This window comes from Coturnix japonica, unplaced genomic scaffold (genome assembly GCF_054131305.1).
Source record: "Coturnix japonica strain WE unplaced genomic scaffold, WE-NBRP24 Scf044, whole genome shotgun sequence".
Taxonomy (NCBI): Eukaryota; Metazoa; Chordata; class Aves; order Galliformes; family Phasianidae; genus Coturnix; species Coturnix japonica.
Window position 1 is genome coordinate 661,432 of NW_028188947.1, and position 19,657 is coordinate 681,088.

Here is a 19,657-nt window from a genome sequence, read left to right on the forward strand (position 1 = left end):
AACAGCGGCAACGATCTAAGGAGGCACACTTATTTACTAAATTCTATATCGAAATACAGGATAATAAAATATAATATAATATAATTGAAAATTGAGCTAATGAATCAGACAAAATAGGAGAGAGAATGAGTCCCGTAACCGAGAGGCCTACTGTGAATCTAGGCAAACGGCTGAAGGCTCCCACACACTCCCCTGAACGCCAGAACTCGAAAGACGTCAGTCTGTTCTGCGACAGAGTTAATATAGAGTCCAGGTCCCGTGACCTATCGTGTTGTTCCCTGGGAGATGTAGTCTTCTTCTGTAAGTTGCAGATTCAGTAAAATTATTCATGCTTTATATGATGTTATGATGTGGAATACTGATAGCAAAAATTACAAAATTATTAAACCATGACAATCTGTATGTAATGCAGGCTGCACGTGGGTGCTATAAAATTCTGCATTTCTGTAGTTGTAGTAATAAAAGGACTGTACAAGAATCACCATGGGATATATTGTTGTGGTGACACAATCCCTAGTAAGTCTTGACTTATATTTATTTTTTTTAATACTTAAAGTATGCATATTATGGAATGGACATAACTGGATTCTAAAGCAATGATGAAATACAGCAGAAGTCGCTTTTGATAGAAAGAAAATGCATGTGATTTTAGCTAATTGCTCACCAGTTAAAGAAAAAACAGCCCCAAGCTAATGGAATATTTATGGAAACTTGAATTTTATGAGTGAACTTTATATGCAAAAGAGTAAGTGTGGACAGAAGTAGGAATCCTCATATTTTGTTTAGAGATCAACTGAATAAGAGAGACAGATATCAACACTTAAGTGATCAACTTGTCCAGGGTTTTATCTTTCTTTTGAAAGTAAGAGGACTGTGAGTTTGAATGAAAATTTTTAGAGAACTGTTTATCTACCATTTAGATGTAGATGGAGTGATTCCTGGCTGCCTTATAGGGATTGCTGAGGCACGGAAGATAGAAAGAATATAGCTGTGAATTATCTATCTCGTTCCCATGTTTCTTAAATATAATTAGATTTTCTACTGGTGTGGAGTGGAAGGTTTGAGTAGTGCCATGGTAAAAGTGTTCTTCCAGACTGAAAACCTTTTGCTGTTAATTCTGTATAGAAATCTGAGGCACCTGATTACGTGTCCAGAGGACTTTAATTCCTTCACTAGTATCAAATACTATGTGATGTGCGGGTATGGCTTGCATATTTGTGACAGTTTTTCACTTAGAAGTTGCTACTTGGTGTTGTGAACTGCTATGTAATAATGATTTTAATCAATCTGAGCTACATTCCTTTTCCCTTTTTTTTTTGTTTGTTTGTTTGTTTGTTTTACAGTAGTTGTAAATGAGAGAAAGAAAAAGAACACTGTAGAGCAAAAGACAATTGAACACATGAAACAAAAGTGCTCCACGTACCGAAAGGAAGTACTAGCACTGAGGGAAAGAACCGAAATCTTGGAACATCATTTAACTGTGCTTGAAGAACAATGCAGAAGAGAAAAAAATAAAAAAGAAGACTTCAGTAAGCAGGTAACAAGCCTGCGTATTGAGCTTTCTTTTTCTGAAGAAACAGCTGATGCCCTCCGTGAACAAATTCTGCAGGGTCAAGCTGACTATCGGGAAATTGCTTCTGAACTGGATGAACAGAAATCTATAAATATGACACTAGAAGACAAAAATGCCCAACTAACTAACAACATAGAAGTTGCCAAAGAATATATAATTGATAAAGTGTCACAAGTAAAAGAAATGTGGACCAAATTAGATGAATTATACAAATGTCACTTAGATTTTCACGCCATTGGTACTGACTTTGTCAGTGTAAAGGATTCCTCAGACTCTGAAAAAGATGAGACAGGGACATCTCAAATTAGTTCTGCATGCATTCAGTCACAGACTTCTTCCATCTCAGATCTTGTGCAGGACCTCTCCTTTAACTATAGTCTTGAAAGGATTTGGGAAGTATGCAGAAGTATTGTTGATGTTTCCTCACAAAAAAGTCAGCACATCAAAGCACTGCTTCAAGACAATGAAAACCTAAAGGCGGGACTGAATAATGCTGAAAATCATAATCGTCAACTTGTAATGAAGCTATGTGAGATTACAACTCACACTAGTCAGGAAGATGATCTTGTGAATCAGTTACATGAGCAAATAGAAAAGAAAACTCAGGAGTTTGAAGAAAAGACTGCAGAAGATCAGAGAGTGATTGCACAATTTCAGGAGGAAGTTGCCAACTGTGAGGTAAAAAGAAGAGAGCTTGAATATCTCCTGGAGGCTTCCAAGACAATGGAAGACAAAGTGTCAAAACTCAATGAATTACTTAAAGAAAAAGAATCTATTATTGTTAATCTAGAGACAGTTACAGCAACTCTGCAGGAGAAGTCAGCTAATGCAGACAAAAAGGTTGAAGAGTTAAGTAGCAAAGAAGCAAATCTGATTCAAGAAGTTATGCAGCTTAAAAACAGCTTGGAGCAGATGAAACACTCTCTTCGGGAAAAGAAAAAGAGTGAAATGGAGAAAGTGCAACGTATAGAATCGTAAGTAACCACTGAGTTAACTTAGAGCCCTTTGAGAATGAACTAGAGTTAAAAATAGTTAATGGGAACATCCCTTCGACTTAATGCATCTGCATGCTTATCAATGGCCAAACTACTACTTTAGGATGCTTTGGTATGCTACTTGAGTTCCAAGGGAAAACAGGAGTGTGCAAGGAAATAAAGAATAATATGGGGATTGCTGGTGGTTTTGTTGTACATCCCTCAGAATAGCATCTGAATAATTTATTGCTTCAGCATCTGATTATGAGAAGCAAGCTGAAATTCAAAAGTAATTGTTTAAATCTTGTCACTGGTCTGGATAGATTTAAGAGTCTATTTACAAATAGAAACCAACAGGCAGGGCATGGATTAAGCTGTAATTGCTGTTTCCATGAGATGTGTAACAGTAATGTTCTTTGTCTCTTTATTTTTAACATAAGGCTAGAAAATAGTCTTTCTGAGAGTTCTGCCCTTGTACTGAATTTGAAAAAAGATTTGCAGAGGAAAGAAGAAGAGTATGCAGATCTAAAAGACAAACATTCTGATGCCGAGAAACAAATTCAGCAACTACAAAGCGAGGTTTGTAGTCAACTGAGCTATTTTTTTCTGTAAGATTATGCTTGGCTTTCTGCTGTTAAAACTTCTCAAACTTTAACTATGAAGCTGGAAATTTCACACTAGTGTGGCTAGCAGCAAATCTTAGGTAAAGTTGCCATTGAAGCTCTAGAGGGGACCAGAAGTTAAAACATGGTTTCACATAGATAATGAACAGAGGAAAGTAAAGTTGGTTGGTAGTCTGGAATAAGGTTTGTGAAGAGAATAGCTAATCTGCCTCTGGAGGGGACTTGTTATTATCTCTACGTTACTGGTGACTTGCCATTGGTATCCGTGGTAACTCCAAAGCCTAAAACCTAAGTCTTGTGAAAAAACTCTGATAACTGGGAAGAAGAATGAAGCTTAAAAATGAATTCATGTCTTCCTTGGTAACCTTGCATTTGCTGTTGTTTTCCTACTCAGCACTTGTTTGTGAATTCCTCTTTATTTAACAAAGAAGTATTTGGCCAGGTTGGATTACAGAAGTCTTTTAATGAACCGTGAGCTGTGCTTACATTACAGGTGTCCACGATGCGTTCTGTGGAGGAATCCCTCAGGAACAGGATGGATGAACTTGAAAGGATTAATAACCAGTTTAAGGATGAGCTGGATTATAAAGACTATACTATCCAACAACTTAAACAGGTATTTTTCTTGCTCTTAATTTTTATTAAATGAATGATGCAGGTTTTCCAAGCAACAGGAAAAAGGTCAAAAAAAAAAAAAAATTGGAGCAAAATGAAAGTGGCCAACTGAAATTAGCGGTAGACCATGAAAGATATTCAAATAATTAGTCACTACAGAGCACTGGCAGATTGCTTTAAATACAATAATCTGCATAGTAAATACATATGTAATACATGCATGTAACCTGATCTTGTTGAGTGACATCATGATATGTTAATTGAAATGTCTTACCATAAACTCTTTCTATCAGCTTGAGTCCTTATTTATGCTATATGAAAAACTTATTAATTCTAGGCTGTCTTAAAGATTCTGCTTGTTTCTACTGTGTATGCTTTTCTTTCATCATGAAATATAGGAGCTGGAGGAAAAGGACCATAATCTTCAAAAGTGGCGTGAGGAGAGAGATCAGTTAGTAGAAGCTTTGGAAGAACAGCTCAAAACTTTGGCTTCTAATGTCATACAAGAAGAGGCAGAAATAGCAGAACTGAGACAATCTGCCTTAAAGGATTCAAGCAAGGTCAGCTCTCCTTTCCTCCTACCTGATTAGCTACCCATAAATTCTGTAAAACTCCTATACCTGCTCTTTGTATTCTGGGTGTGGTTCTGTTCTTGAACACTGTCGTATTGACATCATGTGCAACTAACCAAAAAAAGCACCAGCTTCTATTTTTGTTCTTCAGAAACAGAATTTCTGTTAATTACTAAAATTTCAATTTTTTCAGTAGTTCAGATAAGCAGATGTCAGTTTGATGCTTATGATCCTACAGTCAGACTGGACATCTGTAGCTTTTTCCGATAATTCACAGCATTTCCGGATCCCAAGCTAGGCTCAATACTCAGACAGTAGTTCTGTCTCAGGTTTCTTACTTTCTTTGCTTTCTCTGAGGTAGTATCTACAATGGCTTGAAAAGGCAGAAGGGGACGTGGAGAGAGATTAAGGGAAGCACCAAAAAGCAGAGGGGGGATGATCTCTGGAAGTTGCATTTCTTATTTCAACATCCAGCTTTTAATCAGGATAGCCAATCTAAGCCGTAGCATAGAATTTCAGAAGCTAAACAGAAGACTAAATGAGTTGTGCTCTTTTGAGAATGTTTGGATTCACTTTCTCAGAGAAGAAAGATGTTCTCATAGCAAAACTTCCCCTACAACTGCCGACTTTCTCACAGTACCGAGGATTTGGGAACAAATAAAAGCTCGGGTTATTATATCTTAAGGGAGATGAAGGCTGAAGCACATAAGTAAAATAGAAGAATCAAAATATATTGTATTACAACTTCCCAGGCAATTCTGTGACTACTGCACTTGTAACAGTGACTGTACAAATCCGTGAAATGTTACTGTTCTTGAATAGTTGTCACGGGTTACTTAGATTTACCTATGCCCGTGACAGGGGAAGCCACCCCACGCCCCCCCCCCCGGGGCCTGGAAAGGAGGGGGAAAAGGGGAGTGGGATAAAACAGCGACAATCTAAGGAGGAAAAACTTATTTTACTAAATATGATATCGAAATACAAGATAACACAATATAATATAATTAAGGCTAACAAATCGAACGAAACAGAGAGAGAGAGAGTCTCCGAAAACCGAGAGGCCTACTGTGAACTCTAGGCGACACGGCTGGAACGCTTCCCACTCTCCGAGAAGTTCGAGAGAAGAAGGAGGGCACTCCAGCCTGGGAACGAGATTATATAGAGTCCTGGTCCCGTGACTTATTGTTACTCCTGTTGTTCTCTGGGATATGTAGTCTTCTTCTGTGGACTGCACATTCAACAGAAGTATCCATACTTGACATGATGTTATGATGTGGAATACTGATAGCAAAATTACAAAATTACAAAACCATGACATTCCACCCCTTATTCTACATTATTACATCATGGTTAATATATACATATATATACATATATATACACGTATGTAAAATTGTGATAGCTAAATAGTAGAATTGCATGTAACATAACTAAATGTACAACTATAATAACTAAAATACACTACACATGCAAACATATATATATATATATAGATACATAAAATTATTGACTGCACTCCCCCAGCATCAAATTCCCTTGTGGCACACATTGAACATCCCCATCCTTCTGCATTACCCACCAAGTGCACCCAGGTCCCTGGGCAAAGACAGTTCCACGGATAGGTTTGCCCTTTCCAGAAGCTGGAAGGACCCAAACAGCTTTTCCCAACATGTTCTTTACATGTATAACAGGGACCTTATCTCCTTCTACAGTGTGTAGGGGGCTAGATTGACTAGGACCATCACGATTGACAGATCCTCTAGTATTGACCAGCCAAGTGGCTTCTGCCAGATTCTTCTCCCAGTGCTTAAATGTTCCACCACCCATTGCTTTCAACATAGTTTTCAACAACCCATTATATCGTTCAATTTTACCAGAAGCTGGTGCATGGTAGGGAATATGATAAATCCACTCAATGCCATGATCTTTGGCCCAAGTATTTATAAGAGAATTTTTGAAATGTGTCCCATTATCAGATTCAATTCTTTCTGGGGTGCCATGTCGCCACAGGACTTGTTTCTCAAGACCTAATATGGTGTTTCGAGCAGTTGCATGGGGTACTGCGTATGTTTCAAGCCACCCAGTGGTTGCCTCTACCATAGTGAGTACATAACACTTACCACTGCGAGATCGTGGCAAGGTGATATAATCAACCTGCCACGCCTCCCCATATTTATACTTTTGCCATCGCCCTTCCTCCCAGAGAGGTTTCATCCTTCTGGCTTGTTTAATTATGGCACATGTTTCACAATCATGAATAACCTGCGCAATAGCGTCCATGGTTAAGTCCACCCCTCGGTCTCTGGCCCACTTATATGTTGCGTCTCTTCCTTGATGGCCTGAGGTCTCATGAGCCCATCGAGCTAGAAATAATTCGCCCTTATTCTGCCAATCCAAGTCGATTTGAGCCACCTCAATTCTAGCAGCTTTATCTACCTGATGGTTGTTTTGTTGTTCTTCAGTAGCCCGACTTTTGGGCACATGTGCATCCACATGACGCACCTTTACAACCATATTCTTTGTTCGGGAAGCAATGTCCTTCCATAGTTCAGCGGCCCAAACAGATTTTCCCCTCCGTTGCCAGTTATTTTGTTCCCACCGCTGTAACCACCCCCATAAGGCATTTGCCACCATCCATGAGTCAGTATAAAGATACAGCATTGGCCACCTCTCCCGTTCAGCAACATCTAAGGCCAGCTGGACAGCTTTTACCTCTGCAAACTGACTTGATTCTCCCTTACCTTCAGTGGCCTCTGCAACCTGTCGTGTGGGGCTCCACACAGCAGCTTTCCATTTGCGATGCTTCCCTACAATGCGACATGATCCGTCTGTGAATAGGGCATATTTCTTTTCATTTTCTGGTAATTCGTTGTATGGTGGGGCCTCTTTAGCACGTGATACCTCTTCTGCTGGTGATGTTCCAAACTTTTTATCTTCAGGCCAGTCCATGATTACCTCTAGGATTCCTGGACGATTGAGGTTTCCCATTCGCGCTCGCTGTGTAATCAGCGTAATCCACTTGCTCCAGGTGACATCAGTAGCATGATAGGTGGAGGGAACCTGTCCTTTGAACATCCAGTTCAGCACTGGCAGTCGAGGTGCCAAAAGGAGCTGTGTTTCAGTCCCGACTACTTCGGAAGCAGCCCGAACCCCCTCATACGCAGCTAAGATCTCCTTCTCAGTTGGAGTGTAGCACTCTTCAGACCCCTTATATGATCGACTCCAGAATCCCAGGGGTCGGCCTCGGGTCTCTCCTGAGGCTCTTTGCCACAAACTCCAAGTAGGGCCTTTCTCTCCAGCAGCAGTGTAGAGGATGTTCTTTACATCCTGTCCAGTCCGTACTGGCCCCAGGGCTACAGCACGGGCTATCTCTTGTTTAATCTGTTCAAAAGCCTGCTGCTGCTCAGGGCCCCATGCAAAATCATTCTTCTTCCGCGTTACCTGATAAAGGGGGCTTACAATGAGGCTGTAGTTTGGAATGTGCATCCTCCAAAAGCCTACTGCACCCAGGAAAGATTGTGTCTCTTTCTTGCTAGTTGGTGGAGACATGGCAGTGATTTTGTCGATCACATCTGCTGGGATGTGACGACGTCCATCCTGCCACTTTATACCTAAGAACTGAATTTCCTGGGCAGGTCCTTTTACTTTGCTTCGCTTAATAGCAAAGCCAGCTTGTAGAAGAATCCGGATTATCTGCTCTCCTTTTGTGAAAACTTCTTCTGCTGTATCGCCCCACACAACAATGTCATCAATGTACTGCAGGTGTTCAGGAGCACCACCCTGTTCCAGTACAGTTTGGACCAACCCATGGCAAATGGTTGGGCTGTGTTTCCACCCCTGGGGCAAACGGTTCCAAGTATACTGAATGCCCCTCCAGGTGAAGGCAAACTGTGGCTTGCATTCTGCGGCCAAAGGAATAGAAAAGAAGGCATTGGCAATGTCAATGGTGGCATACCATTTGGCTGCTTTTGACTCCAGCTCGTACTGGAGTTCCAACATGTCCGGCACAGCAGCGCTCAATGGGGGTGTGACCTCATTCAGGACACGGTAGTCTACTGTCAGCCTCCATTCTCCACTGGCTTTACGCACTGGCCATATGGGACTGTTAAAAGGTGAGTGAGTTTTACTGATCACTCCCTGATTCTCCAACTGGCGAATCAAATCATGAATGGGGAGCAAGGAATCCCTGTTGGTGCGATACTGCCGTCTGTGCACTGTCTTTGTAGCAACCGGTACCTGCTGCTCTTTTACTCGTAGCAGCCCCACAACAGACGGGTCCTCTGACAGGCCAGGCAAAACAGACAGCTGCTTAATGTTGTCCATGTCTACAGCAGCTATCCCAAAGGCCCATCGATACCCCTTAGGATCCTTGAAATGCCCCCTTCTGAGGTAATCAATACCCAGTATACATGGAGCCCCTGGGCCAGTCACAATAGGATGTTTTTGCCAGTCTTTGCCAGTGAGGCTTATTTCAGCCTCCAGCACAGTCAATTCTTGAGAGCCCCCAGTCACTCCAGAAATATGGATTGATTCTGTCCCTTCATGACTGGAGGGCATTAGGGTGCACTGTGCACCGGTATCCACCAGCGCCTTATATTCCTGTGGTTCTGATGTGCCAGGCCATCGAATCCACACAGTCCAATAAACTCTATTATCCCTTTCCCTCCCCTGACTGAGGGCAGGGCCCCTCTATTGGTTACCTGTGATGACTGGAGCAACTCCACTGGTGGTTGGTATGTCTAGCAGTTCTTTCACCCGTGCTCGTAGTGCAGAAGTAGGCTGATCATGCCACTTCCTCATGTCTTCTCCACGGTCACGTAGGTAGCGCCACATGGAAACACGCGGTGCAATCGTACTGTTGTTCTTTGCTCGAGCTGGGAAGCGTGTGCGTTTAACAGCTGAGACTTTTGATGATGCAGGTGGGGAGTAGGACTGGACTAGTTTGATCAGATCCTTCATTAGACCTGGTGGCCCGTACGAGGATTGACCTTCATCAGTTGTTTCTGATACTATTACAGGATCATTACAATTAGTTGATGGAAACAATTTCTTGCACATTTCATCTACTCGGTTTTCTAGCCGTGAGATGGCAGAAACTGCGGCATGCAGTTGGGGGAGCTGCTGATCGATGGTTTGAAGCATTATAATCAGCTCAACAACTCGGGGCCATCTGTCCACGAATCCTTTAGATCCTGATACCAATGACTGTGCAATTCTCTCTGGTGCTGTACTTGTGATTTTCTGCCACATGTCAGGATCGGCCCTCACTCTCTCAGGGTCAAGTTCGCTTGGATCAGGGCTGTACAACATTTTCGCCATGGCCAATTCCCTCAGGCGCTGAATACCTTTTTGGACGGTATTCCAACTATCAAATTTAGGCTTCAAAGCATCCTTATAGGGGTACCTTTCTCTCACGGCTTCTAACAGCCGCAACCAGAGAGTGGCAGCTCCATCCGAACATCTGCTAATCCCTCTGTCGATACCTGCATCTTGGGCAATGCTTCCTAGTTGGCGAGCTTCATTACCATCTAGAGACAAGCTGTTGGCCCCGTTGTCCCAGCAGCGAAGCAACCAAGCAAGGATACCTTCATCTTGACGCCGTGTGAACTCCTTTCTTGAGCCTTGGATTTCAGTCAGCTTCAGAGGTCGACAATAGGTGATTTCCTCCTCATCATCAGTCTCTTCTTCATGCCTCTTGGTTTTTGCCTTTGCTTTTTTCGGTACTGCTCCATGCCCGGCACCTGGGTCTTCTGCAGCCCCCCCCTGTGCTTCTCCTTCTTTTCGTTCTAGACGCGTGGACACCCGTTTCCATTTCTTGCCTTCCACAGGGGCAACTGATATTGCTACTGATGCCTCCTGTGACTGATCAGAATTAACTTGGGCTTGAATCTCAGATCGGAAACTCTCTCTCTCCAGAATAGTATGATACAAAGCACGGTATGCATAAGCCAAACCCCACATAAGGTTTACCTCCTTAGATCTCTGACCCAAATACTCACTTAATTTCTTAGGGTCCCTTAGGTGTTCAAGAGTGAAATCCCATGACACTGCGGGTCCCCATGCTTCTAAGACTTTTCCTAAACCTTTCCATATTCCCTGCCAGTCATCATTCTCTGGTTCTGGAGGGGACTTCCGCATAGAACGAATGCATAGGAACATATATGCATGCATTGATAGTGATAACATGAGTGCAAGTATGAACCCTATCTCAGTTATTGAAAAGCGTGTGGAAATCTGAGAGTACAACCCAAATAAAAAGGGTTTTTTTAGCCTGTACAATGAATTAAACATGGTGGTTTTTGTAAAATTGCCTGTTCCATCTGGGATGCAAGTATTTGTAAAATTGCCTGTTCCATCTGGGATGCAAGTGTTTGTAAGATTCACAATTCCATCTGAGGTGTAGATGCCAAAATTCTGACCATACCACATCTCGTAAAAGTACCAGGCAGGTGTCTCCATCAGTATCCACCTTATTAGGCTATATATCTGCACAATTCCACAACACCAAATTATGGTGTTAATAGTTGACCAATACTTTAAGAAGATCATAATTGCTTTCAATCCCTTAAACAGAGCAACTGGGATGAAGAGTGGATTCATAGCTGGCAGGCTCTGTAAAAGTCAGAGCTAGCTAGCTTTGCTCTAAGGGAGAAAGAAATCCCTTTGTTTTCTACACAAAAGTTAGATAGCAATGCTGAGAATGTGCAGCAGCCCTTAATGTTGACAATTTGTCTGGTATTTCAAGGTCACGTTCTCTGTGAGCAGCTACGGAAAGATAACACTCCCAACACTCCCGTAACGAAGCTCTTTAAGAGCAAAGAGAGAGTTGTTCTAAAAGCTAAAAAGCTCTATGCCCGCATTCTCCACCAAAAAATCTGTCACGGGTTACTTAGATTTACCTATGCCCGTGACAGGGGAAGCCACCCCACGCCCCCCCCCCCGGGGCCTGGAAAGGAGGGGGAAAAGGGGAGTGGGATAAAACAGCGACAATCTAAGGAGGAAAAACTTATTTTACTAAATATGATATCGAAATACAAGATAACACAATATAATATAATTAAGGCTAACAAATCGAACGAAACAGAGAGAGAGAGAGTCTCCGAAAACCGAGAGGCCTACTGTGAACTCTAGGCGACACGGCTGGAACGCTTCCCACTCTCCGAGAAGTTCGAGAGAAGAAGGAGGGCACTCCAGCCTGGGAACGAGATTATATAGAGTCCTGGTCCCGTGACTTATTGTTACTCCTGTTGTTCTCTGGGATATGTAGTCTTCTTCTGTGGACTGCACATTCAACAGAAGTATCCATACTTGACATGATGTTATGATGTGGAATACTGATAGCAAAATTACAAAATTACAAAACCATGACAATAGTTAAGTGTTCTAGCCTGTAATTCTAAAACTGATGCTACTAAGTAATTGCAATACTGCTTGTGTGTGTTAATTCCTTTTGCCAATCCCACAACTCAGCAGTTTTTACTGTTTATTAGGATAATGCAACTGTGTTAGAAGAGTTAAGAAAAGAACTGGCTGACAAAGATGACTTTATAAAGGAATTAAAACAGCGCATTAACCACAGTAGCCCTCAGTGTTTGCCAGAAATACCTTTACTTGAAGAAAGACAAAGTAGAAGGAATGACTCTGTAAATAAAAAGGTATGATTATATTTATAGAAAGCAAGTACTTAACATCTTGTTAACCCCTTTTTGTTCTTCTGTTTTCCTAGGAGATACTGGAGCTAGAATCATTTTTCTTAGCATATAGTCCTTTAACTACATATTCAGTGATGAGTACTTGTTGGTTCTTTTTGTCTTCCACTCAAACATGAGCTCTCATCTTCTCAAAAATATTCTATTTACTAGAACACCATCTCTCTGTGTACATTATGGAACTTTTCCATGCAGTTTTCCATGTATTCATATGTGGATGCTGAAGATTAGGCTGAGGTTTAGCCTTTGTTGTTCTAACATAGCAGCTGTGAGCGTGCAGAGTATGGGGGGAATGGATGACAAAACGACCAGCGTTACAGATTTTGTCCCTAAATAATGTCTCGCTTTCTCTCTTTTGGAGGCAGAATACTGCCTGAGACTGTTAGTGAGACCCAGTAGGGTGTATCTGAAGATCACACAATGAATAGATGTTACTACCTTCCCACACTTGTGCTGTGTTTCAGCTTACGTGTTCATGTGGCGTCTGAGCTTGAGGTTTTACACTGTAACTTTAGAAAACTCGAGATATTTTGGAGGTCTAATGCATAGCCTAATCTTTACTCCTTTTAAATATTTACAGCCTAGGAAACAACAAAGCAAAACTAAAACTGGAGAAAGTATTCCATTAAGATGCAAAGCTGAAGACAATTATTTGTCACGTCGATGTACTAGGAGCCTCACTTCATTAAATGAATCTGAGGTTAGTATGAAACTTCAGATCTGAAAATGTTGTGATTGTATTGCTTTTGATAAGGAATGAGTAGGAAAAGATCTCATGTTCTCTAAACAATTCCCAAGTTTTAATTTATTTATCCCTTTCAAGATGATCAGATCACCTGTTTTTATAGCCTTTGATAGGAATAAAAGCTGTTGAAGCAATTGTGTGATGAATTTTTGTCAGGTGCTGTTGAAAACTCTCCTCATGTTAATGCTTATGAAGTGGCTCATGATTAGATAAGTTACTTGGAAAAAATTCATGGAGCCACTGAAACGGGCACAGCAAATTGAACTTATTTTCTTCCTCTGCAGGATTTCTGGATATTGTTTTGTTAGCAGATGATGTTAATCATTCCTATATAAGTTTTTAATTGCTAACTTTCATAAAATAGCAGTTACATATATTTTAAAAACAAAGTATTTATTAACCAACTTAATTCTTGGAAATACAGTGGGTGGTGATACTCCATTCAGATTCTTAGCAGAGCCTGATAAAGTGGCTCTGACTACTTTTTGTCTTTCTACAATCTTTGGTAACTTTTTGAGAGGAAGAAGACTCCCCTCAGGGGGTCGGAACAGTGTAAGTAGTAAAAGCTGCTAGTCTGTGTTTGGGACACTGGAGTTTGCTAGTTACTAGCAGCAGTAGAAGCAGCCATCTACCATTTTCTGATGTCCCCAGCAGCCTGTCTTCCATGTGTTCAACCAGCATCTGAACTCATTTTTGATATGCTAGCTGAATTCCTGCCATAGAGAAGGAGGAGTTCAGGGGATCTCAGTTCTGACTTTGTTGTTCCTGTTGAGAAAAACAGGATTGGGTAGATTGTGGACAGTAAGTGCTGCTGGGGAAATGCATACTGACATTTCCCTGTCACTTAGCTGTGCATTTGCTGCCATTTGACCATGAGCAGGTACATGATAGCCTTCAGCTTAAGTACGGTGTCATTGCTTGAATGTCTGTATTCTCTCCAGGGAAAAGATAGCAATGGAGTTCTTTAATGACTTGTACTGGGCTTGCACCTTGCCAGCTGGACCTTACTTATGTAAATAACATCTCTAGTGTAGAAGAGGAAGGGCAAATTCCCTAAGATTAAGCTGGAAGTTAATCGAACACTTGAATCAAATGCTCCTGTTCCTGCCCAGTTCTGACGCAGCAGAGTTGAGATGAAGAAAATCGTGTCAGTTCTACCACCATTCTCTATTAAAAAAAAGTGTAGTTGTCTGTGCCCTTGAGAAAAAATGACTTGTAAAGTATCAGGCTCAGTTTAACATGGAGAACTTTTTTGTGATCATAGATTGGAAATAATTTTAAATGTAACAAGTTCTAGGAAAGAAGGGTAAAACTCTGCTGTAACTGAAATAGACTCCTTCTGTTACAAGTGTTCTTACAGCAGGAAAATCGAATGCTTACATCCTTTTCCAGATGCTTTATAGCTTTTTAATCTCATGGCTACCTTAACACTTGCACTTAAAATTCTTCTGTGCTATCAGGAGCATTTGGAAACTGTCCTCGACTCTTCTGGAGTGTCCACAGAAAATGGCAAAACTAGTCGGTTCCCAAAACCGGAGCTGGAAATCCCACTGACACCTCTGCAACCTGATAAGATGGAGATAAAGCAGCACGGCAGCATGATACCTTTAGGAGTGAAAATGCCTAAGGCAAAAAAGAAAAGAAGTGATGACATGGATGAGGTATGACCTAGACCCAACAGAAAACAAAATATCTGATGCCTTTTTACCATTCTCATTTAAGCATTAAAAAAATGCTATTTCTACCTCAGTAAAGTAGTTGAAGAATTTAATCAATGAACTGCTTTAATGAACAAAACTAATAGCCAAGCTCAGTGATAATGGTTTAAGAGAAGGGAATTCCTCTTAACTTCATTGTGTATTTTCTTTGAAACCTGTAGACATAAATCAGCTTTTTAGACATCATGAGATGTCTAATACTGATATATTAATGTCCTGTTTTTATAATTGAATGCTTATTTATTATTTGATTTACAGTGGAATAGTTACCACTTGCAGATACTTCCCTACTATTAGAAAAGGGTTTAAAGTGTTCACTTTTGTGACATCAATTGTTCTTTCCAAAAGAATCATGGCTGAAACTTGTCTTATTTTCCCAGGATTTTGTGAAAAGTGAGAACACGAAAAATACAAAATCTGTCATGGCTTTTAATTCACCCTCTGCAAGTGACGAGAAAATGGTTGTTTTTTGTTCTAGTTTTGCAGCTAGCTTGGGACTTCCTGTAATTGTGTGGTCACACGAAAGAAGCAGGGCCTTATCCTTATGTGTATACCTGAATGGGAATCTTACATGCTTATGAGCTCTTCCTATTAAATTCCATAAGCTAACCAAAGGGCAAGTCAGTCTGTCCCCAGAGCGTGTAATGGCTGTACTGTGTAATGATTTGGAGGGAAGGATATTGCACACTGAATAGTTGGGAAGAGAAGCTTTAGTGTATTATCGTGTGCTTTTGTAAGTGAAGCCCTTGTATTAAACTAAGGTTCATATCATTAATATGCATGGCAGTTATTAAAAACAGATGTTCACATGTGATAGCAGTATCCTTGGCATGGTCAGAGTATGAGTAGTAGATTTTTCCCATCTGTTGTCTTCTGTTTTGTATGTTTGTTTATTTTATGTAATTAGAACAGCTTATGTAAGAAACAACTCCACAGCTTGGGAGCTACTTTTAAAGAAACTACTGCCTTATTAAGAAACTTTAAGAAACGTATGCCTTGAAATAGCTGAGATTTTGACAACTCCCTAAAGGGTATAAAATTGTCTACATTACTTGCCGTTGTGGTATCATCAGCATAATGAACAGAGGTGTCAGTAGTAAAGCTCAAAATGTCAACTTCAAATAACATTGAACTAAAATGAAGTTTAAACAATGCTCTTGTTTCACATGTTCACATCTCTGTTGAACAGAAATCCGGAAAAGACTACTTCCTGAGAAAGCGAGTACATACTTCAAGACTGACTAAAAAGAAGGATGAAACACTGCAAAAAGTTGGAGATTTTATTCAAAGCTTTCCTTCTATTATACACTCTAAAGGTTGGTGTAGAATAAGTTTTATTCCATGTTTTCTAGACATTGTAGAATGGCTTGTTTCTGCTGTAGGCTATTAATGTATGTGTTCTTAGAGAACTTGTCTGCCATGTTAAGTTGTCCTTTGATTTATGAAGTAAATGCATTTATTCGTCTCTTCAGAGATTCATTATTACATTTGTGAAAACCTACAAGTATACAGAGAAAGTTGGTTCTGTCTTGTGCTTCTGTCAGCACGAAAGTTAGGCCTGTTGTTTAACTCCTGCTGAAGTTTCTGACTTCCAGCGACTTCTGAGCCATGATTGTCTTTCATACTCCATTTTAATGCGTGCTTTAAGCTGCCGTACCTGAACCTATAAACAGTTTCAGCTATAGAAGCAATAAAGAACCTCGATGAACAAATACAATTTCTGAGTATTTTCACTTAAATTTTACGTGTCATTTATAAACCAAGTTTGTTACGAAGCTTTTTTTGCATTCAGTGAGTTAAAGCCTCACAAAACCAGTAAGTTGGTTTATGTATCAAAACAAATTTCTTCTAGCCAAGAAGCTGATGTCAGCAGTAAGTTCTCCTAAATCAAACGAACCTGAAAGTCTCGAAGAAGGAGAGACCAAGCCAAAACGATGCAAAAGGAAGCTGTATTCCACTGTCGTTTCTGGCCCTCTAGATATACCTGCTTCTTCGGTAAGCGATTATACTGTAGTCTTGGCTTAAAATAAACTACTAAGGAGTCCAAACAGACTGGAGGTTTCATCTATTTGCAGGAGGAGGTTGAAAGTACTGAGGTATTTCTTTCTTCTACCAAGTCATTCTTGTTGGTCTTCCTGCTGTTCTGTTTTAGTTTGTCCTCAAAGATCTCTGTGTTTGGCTGGCTTACAGTTTACTAAGTAGGTGATGTAGCAATCACGGAGATGTCTTCTAATTTGGAATCATAGATAATTTCACTGTGTCAGAGTGGGATTATTCTACTACACGCTTTTCTAGAGCACAACTTAGACAGCTTTTTAGGTATGCTTAAACTATAATCTCCTGTCTAAGCCAACATGCAAAGGATCTGATGTGCCAGTTTCATGACTGTCGGCAGCTATTGTGCTAAGAACATTCTTCCTCTGTTGGAACTGCATCTTTTAATTATATTAGAGTCCTTTTTCTGTTCCGCAAAGTGATCATTTGCCCATACTGTAATATCCCTCTGAATTTTTTGATGATTTGACGAATGATAGGGGCAGAAACCAAAATGTTATTTTTTTTTGTTAGAGGATGAAGAAGATGAGAATTTCTTTTCTCACTGTAGTTCTGAGAACATGGAACTGAACCGAGAACTGAAATTCTGGGCAAGTCATAGCTACAGGGATTGAGGCTAAAAATGTTTTCTGAACGCTTCATGTTTCACAAAACAAGTATTATAATACTCTTTTGAAAACAAGTATTTCAAAATGAAAGCTGCCTTCAGGCTTTCCTCAGATGTGTGTGCTTTTTTATGATAAACAGGATTTTGTACATTCTCCATATTTGTTCCTTGTGATTAAGCTGCATTAAAATGATCTCGGTATCCCATAGTTTTCTGAATAAAATATAATAAGCAAATTCCATTCTGAAATCCATTTAGGGGAAGAAATATGTTTGCGTGGGTCAAGAAGAGCTTGTCAGTCTTGTGTGAAAAGATGAGTAACTTTTGAAATGTTTTCTTCAGGAATCTGAGGAACAAAAGAAGGAAAGTGATCATCTGATCATCAAGCGACGGCTGAGATCCAGAACAGCTAAAAAACCTTGAAGAAGCGTGTTTGTTCCCCTTTCTCAGGACACACTTTTATCGTATTATTAAAACTGGTTGTTAATAAACAGTAACAGTTACTCCGTTGTGTTCTTAAATTTGTATATAGGTGTTTGTTGCAGAACGGCGGGAGAAAAGCAGACGACCACACCTGTCATTGACATATGATCAGCGAATCTCATATTCCTTGGCTGCATGTACCTTTATAATACGGATAATTAGCTCATACATATTGCAAAAGTGGAGCTCATCATTGGTTCCCAATTACATACTATCCCCGAGTATCTTAACAGCTTGTTGTTATCAACTGAAAGCTACTCCCTTGCTGAGTTCCCAGAACCATGGCTAGTTTCTCACCATCCCAGGGCATCCTGTTGTTCTTGCTGTCCTTGCAGGTGTTACGGCTGCTTGCTTAGCTGCACCGTGTTTATGACCCTTCTCAGCTAACTAGCTGTAAAAAACACTCTCTACATTTCCCCCGTTTTCTTTTAGGCTGAAAAAGGGTTTGATTTAACGACCGATTAATCATATTTAACAAGCAGTTCAGTTCATTTGTTCAATCAGTTCTCATGTAGTTTTATCCTGCTTCGTAGCTGCTGTTCTGTGAACTTCTCATCTGGATCCATGACGGACGCTCCGTAGAATTCTTCTTACAATACTGCCAATAGAATAGCAACACTACTTAAATTAATAACATAACTATTATAACTCAATCAAGGCCTCGATTGACAATACTCTAAAAGTGAAAAAAGAGACAAGTCAAATACAACATAACAACATTACTGTTAAACCCACTAAAAAGAACAAACATGTTTGTACTGCAACCTAAGTTTCTGTAACCTGAAAATAAATCCATGAGGGTCCCATTGTGTTAATCTGTAACTGATCAGGAAAAGTCTTCAATTTTCATATACTCTGATATATTGATTTTAATGACCACTAAAATTTGTGCAATAAATGCTTTTAAGATGCTCGTAACCATGCTCTACCGACTGAGTTATCCGGGCTAATAATTGATTAATGATCGTGCAATTTTATGAAGTAGTATGTCAAATAGAACCAATTTTAGAGGACAAACGTACTAGAGTATCACTAGGGGCATTATTACTTATTGACCCTTGAGAAACAGCAAGCCATGTTGGTGGTGGATGCGACAGGTAGTGCCAGCAGGGCGTCCCCTGCTTCAAGGTGCACATTTCCTCTCTCACCCATCACAGATTCTCTCCTGCATTCAGGGTCTGAAGGATTTCTTCCAGTTGTACACCATATCCGCATGGCCAGTGCGTGATATAGAGCCCAAGTGGAACACCTGCTTGGAAAACAGAATAAACTATCAAATTTAGTTCTATTAGCATGCACTTTTGTCTAAAATGATGCATGGTTATATTTCAAAAATCCCAATTAGTTGGATGTAAGAGAGGTATCTCTTCTATGATACAGGGTCATCTCTTTGTCTGGGATTCCTTTCCAGGTTTTGTCTTTGCAAATTAAGAAAAGCTAACTAATAGGCTAATAACATCATAACCAAACAGTACTAAAACATTAAAAGAGCTATTCCTGTAGATTCTAGTATTGATTAGATCAAATCCTGTTTAATATACATCTGATCTATTACTAAAATAGAAGAAGCACACAACATCCTAGCTAATGCCTTAAACTCTAAATCTTGAGACTGCATTGGTAAAACAGAAAATCACACACTATGTCAAACTATTACTAATATTATCTATAACACAGCAAGTTACAAAGCAATATCACTAAGTAAGAAACACACAATTACAATTACTATGAAGGCTGGATGCTATTTTCTGCCTTCAGATGAGACCGAAGATATCATGCTGGAACCCACATAGGGCCAGTCCCTGTGGAAATATGAGCATATTCACGACCCCAAGTTGTCAGTGGTAGGGAACAGTCCCAAAGTCCTGTGGCCATATTCCAAACATTAACCATAGGCTGTTCCTTGAGCATTGGGGAAGCCTCAAAATGACGATCCACATAAGGCGGGAGAAAAGCAGACGACCACACCTGTCATTGACATAT

At 40.3% G+C, this 19,657-nt stretch overlaps 2 protein-coding genes across 3 annotated transcripts; both read left to right on the forward strand.

The window, feature by feature from the left end:
• The first annotated feature begins 2,080 nt into the window (after window positions 1–2,080).
• On the forward strand, window positions 2,081–3,159 carry LOC146752520 (uncharacterized). Its single transcript, XM_085531754.1, has 2 exons — window positions 2,081–2,547; window positions 2,988–3,159. Exons 1-2 carry the CDS (start codon window positions 2,093–2,095, stop codon window positions 3,157–3,159), a joined length of 627 nt encoding a protein of 208 aa, XP_085387880.1. The 5' UTR covers window positions 2,081–2,092.
• A 512-nt stretch (window positions 3,160–3,671) lies between these two features.
• On the forward strand, window positions 3,672–17,673 carry LOC146752521 (kinesin-like protein KIF20B). Of its 2 annotated transcripts, XM_085531738.1 has the most exons (9): window positions 3,672–3,786; window positions 4,184–4,345; window positions 11,848–12,012; window positions 12,647–12,766; window positions 14,272–14,472; window positions 14,910–14,990; window positions 15,719–15,845; window positions 16,382–16,524; window positions 17,534–17,673. In XM_085531738.1, the coding sequence occupies exons 1-9, from the start codon at window positions 3,673–3,675 to the stop codon at window positions 17,612–17,614; spliced, it is 1,194 nt and encodes a 397-aa protein (XP_085387864.1). In that variant the 5' UTR covers window position 3,672; the 3' UTR covers window positions 17,615–17,673. The 2 variants fall into 2 exon arrangements, with proteins under 2 accessions (XP_085387864.1, XP_085387865.1); XM_085531739.1 differs by lacking the exon at window positions 11,848–12,012.
• The last annotated feature ends 1,984 nt before the right edge of the window (window positions 17,674–19,657 follow it).